The following is a 24,578-nucleotide window of genomic DNA, read 5'->3' as shown; positions in this document are numbered from 1 at the left end:
GGTTTTACTATCTAAAAATTTAATTTAGAAATGTCAAACTGCTTCTGTCCTTTTCATATTACAATAGTAAGAAGAGGGTTCCAATACTCTAAAATTAGGTTGTGCTTAGAATCGGTGCCAATGTGGTACAATGTTCCGTTGTACACAATCTCTAAACTAAACTAAAATGGCACGTCTAAATCTATTGCTATCCCTTTCAAACGTTGCTTGCGGGAAAGGATAGCACCCGATTTAGACCTGTTAATTTAGTTTAGTTTAGAGATTGTGTACAAGAGAATCGGCCCCATTGTCGCATTTATAATATTAGTATTAATGAGTATGCTGCCTGAAATAAATGAATAAATAACATACAACATTATTTTATTTCCTAATCCAGCACAAAACTACACTATACCGTGCTTAGAACGCCTGTGACTTCGCAAACTGCAATTCTGTACGAACGCCTGCCCGCAGTGCTCGCACGCGTACCTACGGTCATTCGCATGGATCCTCATATGCTCCCTTAAAGTGTTCTTCCTCCCATACGCCTTCAAACATATGTCACACTTGAACTGCCTCAGCCCCGTATGCTTAGCCATATGAATCTTAAGCCTCGTGGAACTAAAGAACATCATTTGACACTCTTGACATTTATGCTTCCGCTCTAACAAATGATCCTTCTTGATATGAAGCGTCAGTTTCCTTTGATCTTTAAACGTTTTCTCACATATATGACAAGCTAGAACCAATTCGGGCACCCCGTGGACTTTAACCATGTGATCAATCTTCTGCCAGTAGTTCAATAACTTTTTGTTGCAAACTAGACATCTGCTACCCTTTCTGTTACCTAAATGGACAGTGTACTGATGATTGCGTAATTTTTCTTTAGTCCCAAAAACTTTATCGCAGTCTTTACATTTCAATTCCTCAGCCGTATGCCTTCTTACGTGACGCATGTATAGGCGATCTGTTACAAATCCTTTGCCGCAAACGGAACACATGTAGTTACTGAAGTGTATGGTCATATGTTCTAATAGATGTTTGAAGCACACAAACTCCTTATTACATTCGACGCAAGTTAACTTTTCAGTATCAAACTTAAAAGGTACGATGACGCTCTTGAATTCTTTGTAAACTTCTATATTGTGTTCGGCTGTAATATGGTCCATGAAGTCTTCCAGTTTATCAAGAGTTTTATAGCAAAGTGTGCATTTTAAATCAGTGATATCTAGTTTGACGAAGTACTCGAATAGTCTACAATTTATGAGAGCGAATAGTTCCTTTATCTTGTGTTCTTGTAAAAAGTGTTCTTTAAGTTTCTTCGGTTCGGGAAACTGTTCCGAGCAAAACTGGCAGCCAAAACCGAGGGCGTCCTTGTTTCTTATTGGATTTGAATTTGAATAATGGAGTATTGTTTTAAGATTGTGCTGGTTCTTCTTGGTTTCGGGCACGTTTTCTTTTAGTTTTTTCTTCGCTTCGGCCTGTTGTCGTACGTTTTTCTTTCTAGTCACTCGGGTACCTATAAAGTGAAAAATAATTATTATAATTTGATATAAGCAGCGGTTACCTTTATAGTTAATTAAAATATTTTTACACTTACGGAAAAAGTTTCAAGATTGTTTCAACGGAGGAACCGTGAAAAATTAACGAACACACAGTTATAGCTAAGCCGGCCGGATAAGAGCTAGAAGCAATAAAACTTTTTAACAATAGTGTTTTTTTTCCATTTTGTCTTTTGAACGGTCATAAGTCCTAATGCGTGCGAGTAGAATTCAACCTAAGAACTACTAGTTTAAAGCTAGCTTGTCAGTTCTAAAGAAGGACTGATCGGGATTTTCGGAATACCAAGTTCCGGTTGTTGCAAGATGCAACCCTGTTGTAAATTTTTTTTGTTACTCTATTGTTATCATTAATGACGTTATTTGACATCGAACCTTAACGCAAATAGTTACATTAGTGTTTTGAATGTTTAAGTAGTGACTTATGATCTTTTGGAATATCTAATCTAATTAGTTAACTTTTATGGCTTTTAGTTTTTAGCCGGCCGGCCGAACTATACCTAAGTATTTATAAGTTTGCTATAGAATATTTGTAACGCCTATTACTATTAAATAGCAATATTTTCGTAACGCAACATTGTATTTTATTAGCTCGGGTTGATAGTCTTTGCACATTACAATATAGACTTGACGCTTGACGCCGATTGGACTCACCGTAAAGTATGGAAATGTGAGCTTTATATCGTGTTCCTTAAGGTGGAATTTCCAACATAAATGTATTTGATTGACGTATGGGATGCGTGGATCACGCATCGCATCCTTCTCTCAATTAAGTATTGAAAATTTCACCGTAAGGAGCACGATATAATGCTGCCTTTTCCATTACTTAGTAGAGTCAAAGTGGAGTTGGCGTCGTTTCAGTGGAATTTGCGAAGACCTAACCCAAAGTTTTAAGAGCGATTTTCACCATCCATTTCCACCCACGCGCAAATACTGCTAGGTACCAAACTCCTCTGTTATCAATTTAAATAATATTATTTAAATAAAATCATTTAATTAAACATAAGCCCGCTTCCCCTAAGGTGCTTGCAAAGTAGCGGAGCGGCTTTTAAAGCAACAACCAAACTTTGCATAGAGTCAAGCCTCTATGCTCCCGCAATGAAACTGTAGAGCGTACCTACCTATAGTATACGCGACAGGTCCAGATGGCAATCGGGGTATGAGGCGGAGGGACGCCCCGCACTCGCCCACACCGGGTTAGCGCGGGGGCTGTGCGGGTGTGCGGGGCATTCCCTCCCCGCGTACTATACTTTGACTTTTATACAATTCACGGCAGAGATTAATAATAATCTAGATCTAGATCTCGTTTTAGCTGAAACTTAAGTCTTAACAAAGTCAAAGTACTTACTATACAATAAGTTCAGTTTAAGTTGTACTCAAAAAGCCGCTCTGCCGCGGTTCCACTTAACTCCGTCTCCATAGATCATGCGTTGAATCTTAAACTACCCACACATGTAATCTCATCGTAGTCTATGGACAACTTGTAGAAGGAATAAAAAAAATCGAAATAAGTTGAGTAAGTATATTTATTTTTTTCCTCCAGACTTCCTCCTCTGCATCAAATGGTAAGTCTTAAAATGGGCCGTCAAAGCCCTCTGATTGTCGAAAATCTTGTCGCAACCCTGACATGTCAACACCACAGGCTTAGCTCCGTGAACCTTGACTTCATGGTCTTGCTTCTTCGTATAGTCAGCGAACATTTCCCCACAATACCCACATTTATTCCTCTTGCTCATATATACGTGAATTGCTCTTTCATGCTCCATTTTCTTAACTTTCGTATCAAAAACTTTCGAACAAACTTTGCACGGAAAACTCCCAGTTTCATGTCTATCGGAATGTGATTTGAAAGTCTTTTTGTTGACGAAGGCTGCGCCACAAATTTGGCAAACATGATTCCTGTAGTGCACGCTCATATGTTCCATTAAAAATTTGAAGTTATTAAACTCGTGGTTACAAATCGCACATTGTAATCCGTCGTTGAACTTGAAGGGTATTATTTGTTTCACCATGTTGGCATGAACCCCTTTGTTGTGTTCGACCTCTAAATGTCGAATCAAGTCATCGATGTTTTGCAAATCGGCTCCACAATTACATTTCAAATCAGTAATGTCAAGTTTAACATTGAAATTGTGTAATGTAACTCCTCTCATGAATTCAGATTTGGTTGTTTCATCGTGTTCGTCTAGCGTATGTTTCTTTAGGTCTTGAGGTTCTGGGAATTGGTCGGTACAGAAGCAGCAAGCGTATCCTTTGCCTAGTTTGCAACGAATCGGTGTGGCGTTAGTGTTAAGGAGAATCTCTTTCATGTCAGCCTGGTACCTGCCCCTCTTTGTAGCAACAACTTTGATTTCCGATTTTGGTTTCTTAAAGATTGTGATGATCGATTTTCCCGTCTGAGGTTCGTCCGGAGTGATCGATGTTTCTTCAACCTCCGTACCTACACGGAAAAATATTTTTTAGTTTATCACCAATGTTTATTTTAAAAAAAATTAAAAGAGTTCACAATCCTTCAAAGAGGGACTAAAAAGCTGGTAATGCAACTCAGGAATGCCTACTATTTTTCTATCATTAGCTTATTATCAAGTACTTACTCCTCAAAACAATTTTTATCATCTTGTTGTTTTACATTGGAATATAAATATGAGATTAAACAAAAATAATAATGGTGGAGAGTTATTACAATAATAAATAATTATACTAGATATCATCAGTAATGCTTTATTTTATAATATTTTTACAACCTACAAAAATGTAATCAATTAATCAAGTATGTATCCACTGAACTTATACCTAATATTCTTAATTTAATACATAAATACTTTGAAACAAGCGTTAAAATTTTAACTACATCTCTCCTTCATCAATAGGAACGTCTGATCGGGTCAGATGTCAATGTAAGACTGACTCGTTTTAGGTTCGAGCTTCGGAGAGACAGTGTGCGACAGCAGCGATAGATGACAGTAAAGTGCCAAACATAATAATACTTATATAAAACTCTATGAAGACACTCTTTAGCAGTAATTCATCATCACTATACCCTATCCGCGGAATGAAGTTAGTATAGCGCCCTCTCCGTTTGGCTCTATCATTTGTATGGATAACGTAACAGAGAGAGCGCTATACGAACTTCAACGCGGATAGAGTATAGTAAGATGTTCTATCGTGCTGCTATCGTTGTCTCTCTGCTGTCACGCTTTGTCTATCCAGTCTTTAACATAGGCATATTCATAGATGTAGAGAGGGTATCAGTACTCAATATTTAGGAGTGAACTCTTCGAACGTGGTCCCTCATCGTTTTTTGTCTACCATACGACTTGAAACAGATGTCACATGTGAACTCCCTTGTCCCAGTATGCCTAACCATGTGACTCTCCAACTCCTTCTTAGTATGAAACTCCATATCGCAATCTGTACATTTGTGATATTTTTGCATTAAATGGACTCTAGTCGTATGCAATCTCCAAGCGTGTTTTGTCACAAAGCTCTTGTCACAAGCCCGGCAATTAATTGTTGGTCCTTTAATTCCATGTATTTTAGTCAAGTGTTCATACTTCTTCCAAACTTCTTTGAATCTCTCCGTGCAATATCCACATTTATGCGGCAATTTTTGTCCTGAATGTTTCGCTCTGTCGTGAAGTCTTTTCTTTCGTGCTGTGTCGAAAGTTTTTGAGCATTCCAAACAACTGAAATCACCAGTTTTATGTGCATCCCCATGTCTTAATAGTATATTCCTGTTCACGAATCCTGCGTTGCATACTGTGCACACATAATTCCTATAATGTATATTCATGTGTTCCTGCAAGGCTTTGAAAGAATTGAAAATATTATAGCAAATGCAGCAACTGAGGGATTCTTTGCTAAATTTGAAGGGCAAGATATGATTCCTGAGATTCGTAAACATTTTCTTATCGTGCACCTTCTTCAAATGATCACTAACATCTTCAATGTTGTCAATATTCTGTTTGCAGAGGTTGCATTTGAAATCCGTAATGTCAAGTTTCACGAAATATCCATGCATGTCTTTACCTTTCATGAATTTGGACTTTTCTTCGGCTGTGTGGTGTTGTATTGTGTGGGTTTTAAGATCGGCAGGATCTGGGAATTGTTCTTTGCAAAAGCAACACGCATAACCTATGCCCAGACGACATCGTATTGGCGTGGCATTGGTGTTTAACAGTATTTCTTTGATATTGTTCTGATGTTGGTCTGCTTCCTTCTGTTTCTCACTTACTCCAACTTTGTTGATGACTATCTTTATAATTTTTTCTTTACGAACATTGATTTCTTTTTTCACTGGAGACCTTTCTTCAAGTTTGATAAAGGCTCTTCTAGATTCGCGAGGCTTACCTATAACAAATTTTTTACATCATTTTCTAATATCCATTCAATTGAATACATACTAAATGTATTACTTAAATGTTTAGAATAAAATAAATTACTTACTGGCACAATTATGGCAAAACTAATAAAATCAGGTGAAAAGAAAGAGAATTTTAAATATAATCTTATAGTTGTTGCATTAAGCAAACAATTTATCTTATATTTCAAAAATTCTCTTTGATCTTTCTAGTTCTAAAAGTTAAGTTCGAATAAAAGATATTGGACATTTTTGCCACAATATTATAGCTTGATAAGAACAAAACGTTTGTACCTAGTTCTTAAGTTTTAAAATAGGATTAAATTATAAAAGATCTTGGAATCGTATTAAAGGAAAAAGGCAGTTGTGATTTTCGCATTAATATAATCGTATGTATAATGACAAAATACTCTAGCCTACATAGCTGTCGCAGAATTAACTACATTTTGCATTAAAATATAGTTAATTCTGTTGTTCACAATCTTTAAGCTAAACTAAAATGGCAGGTCTGAATATATTCCTATCTTTATCATAATGCTCACTGCCAAAAAGGATAGCTATAGATTTAGGCCCGTCAATTTAGTTTATTTAAAAGATTTTATGAAAAGATAATTAGCCACATAATCTCTTAGATATATAAGATATATCGATGCCCTATTTTGAGGTAATTTCTATTAATTATTATATATTGATTTTCACCCCGTTTGCCAATACCGTCTAAACCTCTTCTCCATGCTTAGATCGCATATGACCACGCCAGCTGCATTTCTGAACGAACGCCTGGCCACATTGATTGCACACGAATCTCCGATCATCCGCATGAATTCTCATATGTCCCCTCAATGTGCTTTTCCTCCCATAAGCCTTAAAACACACGTTACATCTAAACTGCCGCAAGCCAGTATGCTTTGTCATATGATCCTCCAATTCGTGCTTGGTATGAAACTCCATATCACATTCTGTACATTTGTGATCCTTTTGCAACAAATGCATCCTCGCAGTATGCACTCTCCACATACGTTTAGTTTTAAAACTCTTGTTGCAAACTTGACAATTTATCATTGGCTTGTTTATACCATGTACTTTTGACAAGTGCTCGTATTTTTTCGTAAGTTCTTTAAATCTTTCTGAACAGTACCCACATTTGTTAGGTAGTTTGGATTCTGCATGTTTCGATCTATCGTGTAATCTTTTCTTTCGTGCAGTATCGAAAGTTTTCGAGCATTCGGTACATTCAAATTCACCGATCTTATGACATTCTTCATGTCTTAACAAAATGTCTTTATTAACAAATCCAGCATCACACGCTTTACATTCATAGTTTCTGTAATGAGTATTCATATGTTCTAGCAAAGCTTTGAAAGAATTGAAAATATTGAAACACATACAGCATCTGATGATGTCCTTACTCAATATGAATGGTAGGATAAGATTTTTCACATCCGTAAATAGATTTTTCTTATGTATCTTCTTTAAATGATCAATTATGGCTTCAATAGTATCAATATTCACTGTGCAGAGGTTACACTTTAAATCTGTTATGTCCAGTTTAACCAAATAGCTGTGCAATCCTTTGCCTTTCATGAAAGTTGATTTTTCTTCATTGGTATGTTGTTGTAGTGTATGGGTTTTTAAATCGGCTGGGTTTGGAAATTGGTCGTTACAAAAGCAGCATGTATAACCTATCCCCTTATAACAACGTATAGGTGTTGCATTCGTATTTAACAGTATTTCTTTGATGTTATTCTGATGTTTCTCTAGTTCATTACGTTTTTTATGTTCTGCATGCTTTTTGATGACTATCTGTATAGATTTACCTGAAGGAATTTCTGGAATTTCTTGTTTCACTGGTGATGGTTCTTCAATTTTGATAATCAATCTTCTAGATTCGTGTTCACCTACAACAAACATCATATAATTTCTCACTGCATATTTAGTCATCAAATAATATTCATCAAAATCAAACAAAAATTATAATAATTTGTGTAACATTACCTCTGTTTTATTTTACTCAACAATTTTTATTTGTTTTAACTTTTTTTAAATTTGCATAAGTATCATTTTTGAAAAAATTTCAATCAATATTGCCAATCATTTCAGATAGGTAAATCCTTTTATTATTATTAGTGAACCACGTGAACCATGATAAACGTGTATGTTCGATGTCGACGAAGTAAGAGAGCTTGCCAAGAAATGTCACAGTGATTAATATATGTAGAAGAATTTAAAAGATTCCGTTTTGACTTTTTACTGAGCAACGTAACAAAATTTTGAGTGCCTAACCTAAAAAAAACTCGAGTGATTAATAAAACACCTGCCACAGTTTAAGCATTTATATATTCTCAGCATAAAATGATGAAACATTGTAATTATTCTCTACATATCCGTACACTTTACAAATGTATTGCCATCTATTTCGATTGATTTTACATTGCTTGATGTTTTCTGTGCCGTGTAGAGTATGCATCCACTTAAACTAAACCTCTTCCCCATGTTTGGATCGCATATGACTACGCCAGCTGCATTTCTGGACGAACGCCTGTCCACAATGAGTGCACGCGAACCTCCGATCATCAGCGTGAATCCTCATATGCTCCCTCAAGGTGTTCTTCCTTCCATACGCTTTGAAACACACGTCACATCTAAACTGACGCAAGCCAGTATGCTTGGCCATATGTCGCGCCAAACTGCTTGTACTGAAAAATCTCATCTCACATTCCGCGCATTGATGTTTTCTCTCCAACAGATGATCCTTTTTAGTATGACGGGCTAAAGCCCTCTGGTTTTGGAACGTCCGATCGCAAGCCTGACACTTTATATTCACAGGTGGCGCTCCATGCACCTTTACCATGTGATCAATTTTCTTCCAGTAGTCTAAGAATCTTTCATTACAAACCAAGCATTTGTTCCGTTTGCTCATACCCAAATGGGTACGCCTTTGGTGCTCCCTCAAATTAGCTTTACTTCCGAAAACTTTTCCACAATCATCGCATTTATGTTCCCCATTATTATGTCTACTAATATGAGTTCCTAACAGACGTTCAGTCATAAATCCTCGGCCACAAACCGGACAGATATAATTCCCAAAATGGGAGTTCATATGCTCTTGCAAGAGTTTAAAGTTCAGATACTCGGCAGAGCATACTGCGCAACGCAATTCTGGAGTATCGAATTTGAATGGAACTATGGCATTCTTAATGTCCAAATACATTTCCTTTCCGTGTTCATATTTAAGATGAGCCATTAAATCTTCGAGTTTTGGGATATCCTTGCTGCAAAGTGCACAGTTTAAGTATGTGATGTCCAATTTTACTACGTGTTCGAATAGTTTGCCAGCCACCACTTTTATAAGTCTATCGTTGTTGTGCTCATCTAGAAAATGTTTCTTGAGATCCGTAGGGATAAGGAACTGGTCGGGGCAAAACGCGCATACGTATCCGAGGCTATCTTTGCATCTTATCGGACTGGCGTTGGAATTCAGCAAAATAGTTTTGAGGTTATGCTGGTTTTTCTTCGTGTCCGACCAGAACATCTCCTGGTCCTTGGATCTAACGATCTTCAGCTGCACGCGAGGTTTTGTTATCCCTCTTTCGATTTTTATCGTTCTCGTACCTATAAAGAGAAATTTTAATTAGAGATCTAGCAGGCTCATTTGATTAGGTTCGCCAAAGCATTTGTAGTAGCATGTTGTATCTAGGCTTCATTCGTTAGTTGAGACATAACCCCATGTCAGATTATTTTTAAACAAATGGATACAAAATTAATATTAGATGGATTCATATGAATTATTATTTATAATAAGAAATTTTGTATACTTCCTCGCTACAACTATAGGCAGGTGAAAACTATTATCTTCTATGTGAATAAATAAAACTAATATCATAAAATTCCGCTGTTTTCTTTTTAAACCCAATTAATATTAAAAGCTCTTCCTACAGTTTTACTAAAATTGTTAAATTAAAACCAGAATTAGAGGCGAACAGACTGTGCCAAAGCGAGACGAAAATACATTTATAAGCGTACGAATAAGATACAAATAGAGCATACTTTATGACGATGGATTTTATACCATTAGTATGCCTTTACGAATATACCTACATATTATACAAACGAGAAGGGAGTTAATAAAAAATGTTAACTTACGCAGGATCGCTAACTCAACACTGAACTATATTACCGAGCTCATTTGACATTGACTGGTTCTACATTGCAGCTTCATCAAGTGATATCAAAATATGTTTTCTCAGAAAACCTTCAATGGATTAAAAATAAATGTCAAACGAGCTCGGTGGCTTTCATACAGCGTTGAACACTTAATTAGCGAATAAGTAACGACTTCATTTACCTACATGAAAAGCATGAAAAGTTTAGAAACTTTATTTATAATTTTTATGATAGTGTTTTTACCTACACTTAAAAAAAATCTAAATAATTTTACCATAAATACATATTATCAAAAATAATTGCGGAACCGGCAGGATTAAAGAAACTTTGATTTAATACCATAATTAAATAATTAATACACACAATTTGACTCAAAAAATATGGATATCGATAAAAAGTCCGTTATCTAGCATTCTGAACGCTGTCAACATGTTTAGCGCTTATATGACACTTTAGCGCCAAGTGTTTGTCAAATGATTGGCCACAGTCCACGCACTTGAATCTCCTCTCTTCCGGATGGAGTCTTCTTATGTGCTCCTTTAAAGTCTTCAATCTTCCGTATGACTTAAAGCACATCTCACACCTGTATTCCCTAGTCCCTGTGTGTTTTACCATATGGTCAGTTAGTTCACGCTTCGAGAAGAAGTCCATTTCACACCTTGTGCATTTGTGCTGTCGTTGCATCAAATGATACTTCTTTGTGTGCAGCAACCATGTTTGTTGTGTTGCAAACGTTCTATCACATGCCTGGCATTTGATCAACGGTCCGACCACGCCATGGACTTTTGCAAGGTGTTCAATTTTGTGGCAATTCTCTTTGAACCGCTCATCGCAGTACCCACATTTATGGGGTTTGTTTAAGCCATCATGAATTTTCCGCTGATGCAGTTTCTTCTTCCGCAACGTATCGAAAACTTCCGCGCATTGCTCGCAAGCGAAAACCCCGATTTTGTGACCCTCATTGTGACATAATAAAAGATGCCGGTTCACGAATCCCGCATCACATACTTCGCAAAGGTAATTCCTATAGTGCGTATGCATATGTTCTTGTAGCGCTTTGAATCTGTTGAAGACATTCTGGCACATGAAACATCTAAGCGTTTCTGTATCAAATTTGAAAGGCAATATATGGTTTGGTATATCTGTGCTTATACTTCTATCGTGTATATCTTTAAGATGATCCATGATTTGTTCTAACGTCTCAATTTTTAGGCCGCATAGCTTGCATTGTAAACCTGTGATGTCTACTTTAACTAGATACCCGTACATGTCTTTTCCTTTCATGAAGGTTGATTTAGTTTCGTCGTCATGTTGTTCTATGGTGTGCTTCTTCAAGTCAGCAGGGTCGGGAAATTGGTCGGAGCAGAAGCAACAAGCGTAGCCTATCCCTCCACGGCAACGTATAGGCGTTGCATTCGACCATTGGATTATTTCTCGTATATTCGTCCGATGTTTCTCTAACTGTTCTCCCTGTCTCACTTTAGGTATAGTGGCCTCCATTTCCGTAGTTCTCTCTAGTTTATCTTTTTTTGATTTCTTGTTTGTAGTTTTACGCGGCACACCTACAATGAAAAGCATTGATTTAATTAATTGGTGACGTCCTTCGTTACTTGTACTGTTTGTTAAAGTAATCGCAAAAATTGCAACTTTCATAATTTCAAGTGTCAATTTTTGCAGGAGTCATTTATCCGGTTACCGTATTGGCTCAACTAACGCAATATCGTCTAGAAATCGTCACTATGCCACATCGACGCAATATGGGTCATCCTCCTCCTCTCATCACCATCAGGATGATCAACCCATCACCGGCCCAATAGTGAGCCATAGTCTTCAGCAAATGGCCACGTTGGCCAAGGGCGGATTGGCAGACTTCACACCTTTGAGAACATTATGGAGGCACTGCGGCGTGCCACAACGCCTGAGAGCTCCATAATGTTCCTCCAAGACGTTTCCTCTTGATGTTTTCCTTCGCCGTAATATTAATACGCACATAAATTCGAAAGTTAAAGGTGCGTGCCCGGGATCGACCAATCTCTCCCCAACCTCCCGACTTCCGAGGAGGCGGAAGTCTGAACCACTAGGCTATCACGGCTTTTTTCTCCTCCTCTACTGACAATTAAAAAAGTTTATCTTATTTTATTTATTTATTTGTGACCAACAATGCTACAAAGAATGATAACTGCATAGATTTATACTTAGATTTCCAATAAGGCCACACAGAGAATAATTTTTTTGAATATGCTTGTGGAAGAAAAACAGAGGAGAGTGTGAGTGCGTGTAAAAGGGGTGGATAATGCGTTGACAGATGACAGAAACGAATGGAAGGAGACGACATGTTGTGCCGGGTGAGGGCAGGAAGAAAGAGAGTACAATTTTTAATGGATAATACACCGGAGTCTTACCCGCTTGAACTCACTGAATCTACATGTTTGCTAAATAGCCGCCGGCTTTGTTTTTAATTTGTATATTAACAATCGAAACTAGCAACACGTTGGGCCGCCGGCATTATTCTGTATTAGGTACATACTTATCCTTAACAGTAGTGGGCCATTATTACAAAAAAACAATCGATTGTCGATCGATTGATCGAATCGTTAGCGTGTAAGGGCGTATATTTATGTCGGAGGAAGGGTAGATGTGTGTTTGTCGGTTCATGTATACTTAGTCCACAACAGGTCAAGATGGCAATCGGGGAGGGAACGCCACGCACTAATCCGCCGCGAGTGAAGTGCGGGTGTGCTATCTCGACCTGTCGCGTACTATAAGTGATATTTTACTATCTATAGATACTATGTATAACATTATTAGTTTTATCTCGCAATGCAGATTAAAAATAGCTTTTTGTGACAATACATCAAAATTGAAATTAAGATTGATGTTGATAGGTAAAAAGAATAAAATCAAATTAAGTCTAGTTGCATGACAGCCGATTACAGTTACGTTACGAAAAAAACCGTTCCTCCATACCGTAAAGAATCACACATTATTTAAACAAGATCTAAAACAATGCAACTCATAATAAATATGCTAATTCATTAACTATAAAGCATCGCGGTTCCATTTCAAACTTGCTCCCCATGTTTGGAACGCATATGTCCACGCCAACTGCACTTCTGGACAAACGCCTGATCGCACAGTTCACATTTGAATCTACGATCGTCCATATGAATTCGCATATGCTCGTTCAAGGTCCACTTCCTGGCGTAACTCTTCAAGCATACACCACATTGGTGTTCTTTACGCCCTGTATGAGTGTTCATATGTGCTCTCAGCTCGGTCGTAGAGAAGAAACCTTTCCCACATTCATCACACTTGTGCGTTCGCTCCACCAAGTGATGCCTCTTCATGTGGATGTTTAACGCGTTCTGGTGCACGAACATTTTCCCGCAAGCGTGGCATTTCCTCGAAAACGACGTCACTCCATGCTCTTTCTCCAAATGCTTATCCTTCTGTCTGTTATTCTTAAACAGAGCGTTACATAAACGACATTTGTTCACGAGCATCCCCAATTCGTGGTACTGTCTTTCGTGTGCACGTTGCCTGATGAAAGTTGGAAAAGTTTTCGGGCATTGGCTGCAGGTGAATGTGCCAGTGTTGTGAGCCACTTTATGGTGGTACAGCTTCCTCTGAGTCACGAATCCGGCGTCGCATACGTCACAAATAAAGTTCCGGTAATGAGCGTTCATATGTTCCATCAATTTCTTAAACTTGTTGAAGGTGTTCTTGCAAATATAGCACTGCAAACCTTCGGTATCGAATTTGAACGTCAACATCTGATGCGTTATATCCTTGTGAAAGGGTTTCTCGTGGGTATTCTGCAAGTGTTCAATCAGTTTTTCGATGGTATCAAATTCTTTGTTGCATATCGTGCAAATCAGAGCTGTTATATCTAATTTAATGCAAAGCATGCTCACGAATTTCGGTATTAACGCCTGGAGATTTAGCGTATCGAGCATTGGTATGTGTGTTTCTAGATTGTGTCTTTTCATTTCAGCAGGGTCTGGGTAGTTTTCTTCACAGAAGCAGCATGTATAGCCGCTGTCTGTATGACCCAGGATCGGCGTTGCGTTGGAGTTTTTAAGTATGAGTTTTATGTTATCTCGGTGCTTTTTTACATCTAATTGCATGTCCGATAGCTTTTTAACTGGAACCAGCTGTATTTTGCTCCTTTTTTTCTTCTCTTCTTTAATCTTTACGCTTAGTTTCTCTGATTTGGCGACTGTCATACCTACAAAAAAAATTCGATATTTATTTCGGATCCACATGTCTGCTGCGCTTTAAACGTATATCTTATCGCTTGGTGTTTCAATTATGAAAAGCATAAAAAAACTTTTATCAAATCTCATAACTTATTAACCACAGAGGAAGCTCATTCCAAATTAGTGGTAGATTCACTTGATGATTCAAAAACACATGTTTAAATAAGAAATCTTTCTATTTCTAATGTAACACAAAGTATTGGAATTTGTTGATTCTTATGAATAATAAAAACGATCGTAACATAAAATAGAATCGATTTATTTATTTAAAATAACCCATAATATACAATAAACATTTTAAAATTCAGAATTTAAATAACAATATGAATAAATAAACGGTTAAACATAAACTAAACTTGCTCCCCATGTTTTGAGCGCATATGACCCCGCCAACTGCACTTTTGCACGAACGCTTGTCCACAATGTTCGCATTTGAAGCGACGATCGTCCATGTGTATCCTCATATGTTCCCGCAGAGTCTTCATGCGTCCATACGCCTTGTGGCAGACTTCACACTCGAATTTCCTCACTCCCGTATGCTTCACCGTGTGACAATTCAACTCCGCCGAAGAAAAGAAGGACATGTCACATTCCGTGCACTTAAACCGTTTATCCATCAAGTGCAATCTCCTCAGATGTATCGAGTACTCCTTCTGGTTATTAAAAGTCTTGTCGCAAGCTTGACAGTTCAATGTCTGGGAAGTTATTCCGTGCACTTCCGTCAAATGCCTTTCCTTCTTCCGGTAGTCTTTGAATTTTTCGTTGCAATACCCGCATTTGTTTAAAGTAGCGGAATGGGTGTGTATGCACTTTTCGTGCGACCGTTTCTTCCTGAACGTGTCAAAAGTTTTTGCACAGTAATCGCAGTTGAAAGTGCCGAGTTTGTGGCTTTCTGCATGCTGCGCCAGGATCACGCGACTGACGAATCCAGCGTCACACACCTCGCAAATATGATTCCGGTAATGTACATTCATGTGCTCTAGGAGAGACTTGAATTTGTGGTAAGTGTTATGACAAATACAACATTGCAGCCTTTCAGTATCAAACTTAAAAGGCAACACCTGATGCTTTATATCAGTAAACATTTCTTTATTATGAACGCCTTTCAAATGATCTATGACTTGTTCGATAGTATCAATGTCTGTATTACAAATGTTACATGTGAGCGCCGTTATGTCAAGCTTGACGTGAAACTTGTACATATCTTTGCCTTTCATGAAGTTGAGTTTGGTCTTTTCGTCGTGAAAATCTATCGTGTGCTTTTTTAGGTCCGCTGCGTCTGGAAATTGTTCAGTGCAAAAGCAGCAAGCATAGCCGATGCCGCCTCTACAGCGTATAGGAGTCGCGTTAGTGTTTAATAAAATCTGTCTCAGATTAAACCGATGTTTCTGTAATTCTCCGCCCTTTTTATTAAATATTATTTCTGGCTCTATCCTTTTAGGTCTCTCCCTTTTAGGATTTTTAGATGATTCTCCAATATAGATTTCAATTGTTTTGTGACGTCGTGAACCTATAAAGAAAAGGAAATATTATTTATCTATATCACTTCTCACTTTCGCGCAAGTCGCTTCCTTAGGATTGTATTAAAATATAGAATACCAGTTATAATGTAAGTCATTGATAAGGGCTGAGTCTTCGTTATACATAGTAATATTATTGGGATTGTTCGATCATGTTAGAAATAAGAAGAAATATTTTATAACACATTTTATTTAAATTTTATTCCTACGTAATTAAAACAAATTTATTTTTGGTTCATCGAGTATAAAAAAATAGTAGCTTATTTAAAGAAGAAGGTACAGGAGAATTTATAATTATTATCATGAGAGAAAATAATTATGGAATAGTCTGCGACAGGTCTAGATAGCAATCGGGGAATGAGACGAGGGGACGCCCCGCACACCCGCACGTCACACGCGCTCGCCCGCACCGAGTTAGTACGGGTGCTGTGCGTATGTGCGGGGCCTTCCCGATTGCCATTTCGACCTGCCGCGTACTTAAACAAACATTTTAAATAGATTACAACTAAGATTAATTAATTAATAAATAAAAAAAACTTCTCCAGCAACAAAATCATGTAAAATAGATGTTATCTATGTGGCGAATGAACAATTGATCTTAGGTACTAATAAAATAATTAAACTATGTGATATACTGGATGGTAATAACATCAAGGGTTGATTTTAAAATTGCCAGATAAACTTAACTGAGGAGCAAATATCAGGGGTTACATATGAAATTGGCGTTTTTTCGTATTGGCCACTTTTCGAAATTCGGATAACTTCCGGCAAGGGAAAAAATTCAACTCCGATGGGGCAGTCCAAAGCGCCTTCAAAGATTTTATTGATTCCCGTCCGCATGGCTTTTTTATTAAAGGGATCAATGAACTACCCATGAGATGGCAAAAGTGCATAGATACATACGGTAGCAACGGTACATACTTTGATTAAATAAATATACTATCTCTATATATAAAAATGAATCGCTAAATGTGTTGCTGATCGCAAATCTCGGGAACAGCTGAACCGATTTAGCTAATTCTTTTTTTATACTTAATATTCTTTGAATTACGAGGATGGTTCTTTACGAAGAAAAATTTAAAAATTTGAATCGACTGTTAGGCGGTACGAAGTTCGCCAGGGCAGCTAGTATTTAAAAAAAAATTACGTTATGTTTCTCCCTAACAAAGCGCCAATCTAAATATATAAAACGAAAAGGTGACTGACTGACTGATCTACTCAAACTACTGGACGGATCGGGCTGAAATTTGGCATGCAGATAGCTATTATGACGTGGGCATCCGCTAAGAATGAATTTTCGAAAATTCAAGCCCTAAGGGGGTAAAATAGGGCTTCGAAATTTGTGTACTCCACGCGGACGAAGTCGCGGGCATAAGCTAGTTTTATATAATAAGGACCTAATATAATATAATAATATTTATGACTCCAATATAAAAACTAACAAAAAATTGGCGTTTGAAAAACTGACCCTAAATGAAAGTTATTATAGTTTCGTCATGCAAATTAACGGATAGTATTTTTTTATAAATCAATAATAACCATAGACATTATAGAACCTAATAACAGCCTATGAATAATGTTGAATAAACGTATCTAAACTTTCTTCTCGTGTTTAGCCACCATGTGACGTCGCCAGCTGGATTTCTGCACGAATCCCATCCCACATTGATCACATTTGAAACGACGATCATTATCGTGTATACGCATATGCTCCGTCAAAGTGGCCTGCCTCCCGTAGCGCTTCAGGCAAACCTTGCACTGAAAACTGCGACTCTTCGTATGTTTCACCATATGCACCGCCAATTCCTTCTTTCCAAAAAACTTCATATCACATTGTGAACAACTGTACCGACCATCCATCAAGTGGTGACGTTTTATGTGTTTTCCTAACGAATCCTTATTAGAATAAGTCTTCTCACAAGCTTGACATTCGAAAGGTTCTAAACCAATTCCGTGAACAGTCTTCAAGTGCACAGCTTTCGATCTGTACCCGGGAAACTTTTGATTGCAATATCCACATTTATTCAACAAGTATCCATGGACATGGACTATGCGTTCATGAGAGTACTTCTTCTGGATACTGTCAAATACTTTGTCGCAATGCTTACATTTGAATTCTCCCAATTCGTGAGTTTTTTCGTGATTCGACAATGATCGGCGGTTGAAGAACCCCGAATCGCATAAATCACATATGAAATTTCTGCAATGTTTGTGCATGTGTTCCAAAAGCATTTTAAATTTTGTGTAAGCGTTTGAACATACACAACATTTTAATTCGTCGCTTTCAAATTTAAATGGCACGATGTGGTTCTTTACATCTGTATATATTATACTGTTATGTTCATTTTTTAAATGCGTGATCAAGTCTTCTAAATTGTTCAAAGGTTCATCACACATTTTACATTTTAGTCCTGTTATATCAACTTTCACGTGGTATTTCTTTAAGTCTCTCTTTTGAGGAAGGTAGCTTCTGTACCTTCTGTGTCTTTATGTTTTTCTAAAGTGTGTACTTTCAAATCGGCCGGATCGGGATATTGGTGTGGACAATAGCAGCACATGTACCCAATATCATTTCTACCATGAAAAGGAGTAGCGTTAGACCCGACAAGGATTTCTTTTATATTATTAAAATGTTTAGTCAGTTCTTTAAGCGGTTTTACTATGATATTTTTGTTTTTGACTTTTGGTTTCACTATTTCTGGAGAATCTTCTATAATTTCTATATCATTATTTGTATCCTCATCATTTGAATGTTTTATAACTTCTATAACATCACTTGTATCTGAGTTGGATAGTCTTTTTATAGTGACTTCAATTTCACTTTGTAACCCTTCATGACAGACGGTATTGTAGACTTTACCTAAAACGAAAAATTAACATTACTGAATTTTTTCACTGGAACTCAAAGAGACCGTACCGAAGATAAACTTACCGTTTTAAACGGAAAAGTTTCATTTTTAGTTAAACTCATAAAGAAAAATAACATAGTTCTAACAAATATGAAAATTAATTTATTATTAAACGTAAGTTTTATGAGTTCTGTGACAAAATATAAATTTAATTCTTTATAAATTTAAAATTTGTAATTTGTACAAATTGTGCTACAGTAAAAATTATAAATAGTATTTAAAGCAATAATGTCATTTCTCGTTCAAAAGAAATTCATTGTAATTATACTTCTTTGAAGGTAGTTTAGATTACTGTAATGTGTCTCTAATAGATGGCGTTAACAGTCGCTTAGACTAAATAGATACATATCTGACATTTCGGCACTGAAGGATAGAGGAGTCGTAGCCTAGCGGTTTGAGACGAGTATGGCGCGATACCGAGATCGAATCCTGCCGGTTTCCGTAATGTTTGGTATGTAATAAAAAATATTTATTTTTTTTGTTAAAGAGTAGGGTAAGCACTAATAGAAATTATGAATAGTATTTATATTAGTATTTACAGTATAATTTTTTTTATTTACATTATATTCTAATATCGATGGCTTGCTTAGTTCACAATTGCACAAGTACACTGTGGGTTACCTGAGCTTCAGGCGGTCACTGGTGAGTGGGATCTGCTCCTTGCTGATGATGATCTTTGGGATGACCTTCCGTTGCACTTAACTGCACTGATTTTAATTAAGGGGTTTCGATAGCAAGATTGTTTAGCGATAATATGTACACGTCATAGGTTAATTTTGCACTTTTTATAGGTACCTATTTTGCTTGACGGTTTGTTCAGATCACTTATTTTAGCGGATTAATTAGCGTTTATTTATTAGTTGCGGTTTTCACTTGATTTCGCGAGTTTACACACTTTTTGGAGCGGAGCGGGTGTTTTTAATTGCGTGGCACATTCGTTGTGCAAAACAGGAGCGGTTTTCAGCGTGCGTAAGCGCCAGAATGCGGAATCGGACTGAAAGGGGGAATTTGAAAGGAAATGTCATTGCGTACATGCTTATGTGTGAGTTTGAATGTGCGTGTGTGTGTATTTATAATAGATTACTTGAAAATATAATAAATGGCGTAAACAACTCCCCCGGCCTAGAGGCAAGCCTCTAAACAGAACGAAAAGCGTGATAAAATTAAAGCGTTAAAAAAAACAATATTAAAAAATTAAAATTAATTAATAGAGTTAGTAGAATTAATAGCAGCCTATTGAGAAGGTAGAGGGCATATCCGTACTACTGGTCTGATGTAGTTTCCGGAACGCGTTCTAACTTTGACTGCTCGAATTACACTGTCTTTCCCTGGATAGAGTTCTTCTATAACTCCTAAAGGCCAGCAAAGGGGATGAACGTTAGAATCTTTGATAACAACAACAGCTCCAAGACCTACAGGATTGGAGGGAGTATTCCATTTCTGTCTGTGTTGTAGAGAAGTTAAATATTCTTGGCTCCAACGTTTCCAGAAAGAACAAGTGATTTTAGTTAGTAATTGATAGCGCGATAAGCGGCTGTCGGGAATATCTGATAAATCCTCGACAGGTAAATACTTTGCGGGAGTGAGATTGAGAAAATGGTTAGGCGTTAGCGCGGAAAGATCTGACGGATCAGAACTTAGAGTACATAATGGTCTACTATTTAATAAGTTTTCAATTTGAACTAGAACTGTATTCAATTCTTCATAAGTAAGGATTTGTGTCCCTATAACTTTATACAAATGAGTTTTCACACAGCGAACGTTAATTTCGCTGAGGCCGTTGAAATGAGGGCCATAAGGTGGACTATGCTTAAACTGAATACGATGTTCTGCGAGACGATTCTCTATGAAATTTTTATGAGCATTGGACTGTATGAGAGTGTAAATTTCATTTAATTTGCGTTTAGAGAATCTTAACATGTAAACCATGGTGCGCAGTAATTTAGACCAGCTAGAAGAGCGTTCGGCTAAATTTTCAATGGGATGTTGAGCGTCAGAAACAGAGGTTTCAACTGCTAAAACAGTAGTTTTTGATTCTTCAAGATCTTGATTGTGAGCGTTTACTTGAAAAGGCGTAACGGGCCATTTCGATATAGGATGCGTCGTCCATTGAGGAGAGTTGAACCAGAGTTTGCGTTCTAATAATTCTTTAGGCGTGATTGGACGAGATATTATGTCAGCGGGATTTTCGCATCCGTTGACGTGAAACCAATGTTCAGAAGGTAATTTTGAATTTATTTCTGTAATTCTATTAGCGACGAATGTGTGGAATTTATATGCGGGAGAATGAATCCATGTAAGAGTTACTGTTGAGTCCGAAAAAGCGTAAATATTATTTATTTTGCAGCGTTTACTAAGAGTTTCGCGTACCAAATTGATTAAATTGGCTAATAGAAGAGATGCGCAAAGCTCGAGGCGAGCGAGTGATGTCTTCTTAAGCGGTGCGACTCTAGATTTTGAAGCGAGTAAATGAACAGTTCCAGGCGAATGTTCATCTGGGCTCACACGTATGTATACGGTGGCTCCATAGCATTTTTCACTAGCGTCAGAAAAACCTATAAGCGTTACATGGGATTCAGAGTTCATACCAACATGGCGAGGAATTTTAATTTTTTCTAAATGCGGTAGTTCTTCACAGAATTGTTCAAATCTTTGAGCGATCGAGCTGGGTACTGGTGTATCCCAGGCGAGATTTAATTTCCAACATTCTTGGACGAGAAGTTTCATAAAAGCGGTAACTGGACATATAAGACCAACAGGATCAAACAGGCGAGCGGTAATAGAAAGAATTAAGCGTTTTGTATAATCGCGGGGACTCTCATTAGCGTTGATTTTAAAAGTAAAAGTATCGAGTTTAGGATGCCACTGCATACCTACTATTTTCGTAACATCTTGAGCATCTGAATCAAAATGAATTGCTTGCGGATTTTTATGAGAGCTAGGAATTTCACTGAGAAGTTTGGTGTCATTGGAGATCCATTTCGTTAAATTGAAACCACCTGCGTTGAACATATTAACCATTTCATGATAGGTTTCTTTGGCTTTCTCAAAACCATCGATTGAGTTTATGTAATCGTCCATATACATGTGATTAGTGGCTTCATTAGCTGCTAGCGGGTACCTGTCAATGCTATCTTCAGCTAGCTGACGCACTACTCTCATGGCGAGATAGGGTGAGCTAGATACTCCAAATGAGACGACAGTGAAATTATAAGTGTCAATAGATTGATCAGTGTCAAATCTAAAAAGAATCCTTTGAAAAGAGTGCTGCTCGGGCGTTAAATTCAATTGGAAATAATGTTTTTCAATATCTGCGGTTAGTGCAATTGAGAATAATCGTAGATTTATTAAGAGTTCAAATATATTATTCTGTAAGTTAGGACCTACATATAATAAATCATTAAGCGATTTTCCGGATGTAGTCCGACTGGAAGCGTTAAGAACAATGCGAGTCTTAGAAGTCTGCTTATCAGGGCGATAAACAGCTCTGTGCGGAATATAATAACAATTTATATCGCGTGAAGGATTATCTACTTTTGTGAGATAACCTTTGTCAATGTATGACTGAATGGTTGCGTTATAATCTTTTCGAAGAGCGGGATTAGCGTTTAATTTCTTCTCTAATTGAAGAAGGCGGTGTTTGGCAATCGAGTACGAGTCGCCAAGTTTAGCGGGGTCATCTTTAAAGGGTAAATGAACAGTATATCGACCTGTTTCATCGCGTGAGTAAGTATCTTTAAAGATGCGTTCACATGCCTCATCGTCTGGGCTTATGTGAGTTTTATTAGGTACGTTTTCTAATGACCAAAAGCGTTCAGTAATTTCTTCGAGTGAAGGTGCGTCTACATTACATAAAAATGTTTTTTCAGAGTTAGAGTGGTGAGTTGAGTGGCGAGGTTCACAATCCGCTTTCCCCATGAGAATGTAACCTAGCGTGCTTTGAATTGCGACAACAGAAGAATTAGGTGAGACTACTTTGTCACATCCAATTAAAAATGGAAACAATTCGTTGCCTATCAGGCAATCGATTGGTCCAGGAGTGTGATAACTATCGTCAGCCATTGGTAATGAGTGCAAAAATTTCAAATGGGAGACATCGATGTGAGCGTTAGGTAAGTGGTCGGTAATTGTGTCTATTACCCTAGCGGTAATAGTATAAAAACAGCGTGGATCAAAGCGAGAATAAATTTTAAAAGTTACAAATCCCAGTGATGTACTTTCTGTTTGACCAATGCCTTTTACAACTGACGGAGCGAATTTAATTTTTAAATTTAAACGTTGGTAACATTCTTTTGATATAAAATTAGTCATTGAACCTGTATCTAAAAATAAGCGGATAGGGTATTGCGTATTGTTACTATATACATGCACTGTGGCGGTAGGTAAAAGTACGGTCGTATTTTTTAAATAATTGCCCGAAGACGTGGTCACCGACAGTGCTAATTCGGTAGGACTAGTTGTTTGAGTGTGAGACGCGGGGGGCGGTGCTGTAATTTTTGTTAAATCACTAGATCTCTCGTTCTGCGGTAGCGGCGGCATCGGAGCGCTGCTATTATTCGCACCATAGCGGTTCTGTGAGTAAGAGGGGGCTTGCGACTGTGAGGTCCCAGGTTCGTACCTAGGTCTAGAAAAAGAGTTACATAAAAGGCTGTGATGTGAGCTAGATACACAATTTCCACACCTTCCCTGGCTTTTACAGCGGAATTTTAAGTGAAAACCTAGGCAGAATTCACAAAATCTATTTTTCCTCACTATATCTAGTCTAGTTTTTGCGTCTTGACTTTTAAAAACCTCACACTTATAGAGCGGATGAGCGTTCTGATTTTTGCATATAATGCAAGTGCGTTGAATATTTTGCGAATTTAAATTATAATTGTTGTTGCCGACTGTACTTGTATACGTTTGAGTTTGCGATTTAGGTTTGTAAGAAATAGGTTTTTTATTGGGAGTTTGATGAACTTGAGTGCTTCGCAAAGTTTGAATCTTTAGTTGTTCTTTTAAAAATGTATTTAAATCAGAAAAAGTAGGAATTTCGATGTGTTTATGCGTCTGTTCAAACAATGAAACAGTTTCCTTACTTAATTTCGAGAGTGCGATATGCGTTATCATAAAATCTGACAAATTCTTTATAGGTAGACGTGTCAAAGCTGCTTGCGCAGAGCAGAATTGATCAACAAAAGATTCGAGCGGTTGATTTTGTTTACAATTTAATATTGTATCAATATATTGAGCTGCCTGTACCCTCGTGTCTTGATACTTTTCTAATAATGCGTTCCATATAATAAGATAGTTTTCAGATGTAGGCGGGATTCCTGAACAGACTAAGAGCGCCTTATCAGTTAAACAACTAATCAAGTATTGAACCTTCTGTATGTCAGAGAGTCTGTTGTTATTATGAATAAGATTCACAAAATTTTCATAAAAAATTGTCCATTTTGAAGGGTTGCCATCAAAACTCTTCAAATCTATCGGAGGTAACTTTTTGTTTAACAAACTGTATTGATTATCACACTGAGACAAAGTGGTGGACTCGGTCTTAATCTCATTAAACGTATATTGTATTTGACAGTATAAAGTATCAAACGCGCCAAGAGCGGAGTAGTTCGGAACATACTTAGGGTCAGAGTTTAAATAGGCTGAAATTAATTCATCTAAATTCGTAGTAAAATCTAGACGTAATTTCTCCAAAGATTGAATGCGGGACATGAAAGTCGTTCTGTGTGCGTGGTCACTCACCTTAAGTGACAAATCATAAATTTGCTGAACTGATTGAAATAAAAATTCCTTTTTTGCTTCCAATTTAACGATTTCTACATTAGTCGATTCCT

General features: G+C 37.3%; 2 protein-coding genes across 10 annotated transcripts in view; both read right to left on the bottom strand.

Annotated features, from left to right (window-relative positions):
• Nucleotides 1-355: 355 nt before the first annotated feature.
• The window catches only part of LOC117994331 (zinc finger protein 260-like), a 94,302-nt gene continuing 70,079 nt past the window's right edge, over nucleotides 356-24,578 (bottom strand). The window contains exons 5-6 of one of the 9 annotated variants that reach the window (XM_069507698.1): nucleotides 7,716-7,796; nucleotides 356-1,498 (exon numbers count right to left, since the gene is read on the bottom strand). In XM_069507698.1, the coding sequence (XP_069363799.1) occupies nucleotides 384-1,498; nucleotides 7,716-7,796 (1,196 nt within the window). In that variant the 3' untranslated portion in view covers nucleotides 356-383. Of the gene's footprint in view, nucleotides 1,499-3,057; nucleotides 3,979-4,001; nucleotides 5,889-7,715; nucleotides 7,797-8,216; nucleotides 9,511-10,261; nucleotides 11,625-11,669; nucleotides 14,291-24,578 lie in introns of those variants that run through there. The other 8 variants (XM_034982235.2, XM_069507700.1, XM_034982232.2 and 5 more) reach the window with 8 other exon arrangements.
• LOC138404116 (zinc finger protein 808-like) lies at nucleotides 14,565-19,320 on the bottom strand. Its single transcript, XM_069507349.1, has 2 exons — nucleotides 17,437-19,320; nucleotides 14,565-15,831 (listed from the first exon to the last, which is right to left on the bottom strand). The coding sequence occupies exons 1-2, from the start codon at nucleotides 18,236-18,238 to the stop codon at nucleotides 14,672-14,674; spliced, it is 1,962 nt and encodes a 653-aa protein (XP_069363450.1). The 5' UTR covers nucleotides 18,239-19,320; the 3' UTR covers nucleotides 14,565-14,671.

This window comes from Maniola hyperantus, chromosome 26 (assembly GCF_902806685.2).
Source record: "Maniola hyperantus chromosome 26, iAphHyp1.2, whole genome shotgun sequence".
Lineage (NCBI taxonomy): Eukaryota > Metazoa > Arthropoda > Insecta > Lepidoptera > Nymphalidae > Maniola > Maniola hyperantus.
Note: the sequence above shows the minus strand (reverse complement) of the source record. Positions and strands in the feature narration are given on the sequence as shown.

What these genes read in the sequence shown, in the direction of transcription:
- LOC138404116 (XM_069507349.1), bottom strand. Translation starts at nt 18,238, where the DNA reads ATGTGTGATGAACCTTTGAACAATTTAGAAGACTTGATCACGCATTTA. An exon ending in TAAACACGAGAAGAAAGTTT is followed by an intron (nt 15,832 to 17,436) that starts AGATACGTTTAT and finishes TTTTCTTTATAG; the next exon opens with GTTCACGACGTCACAAAACA.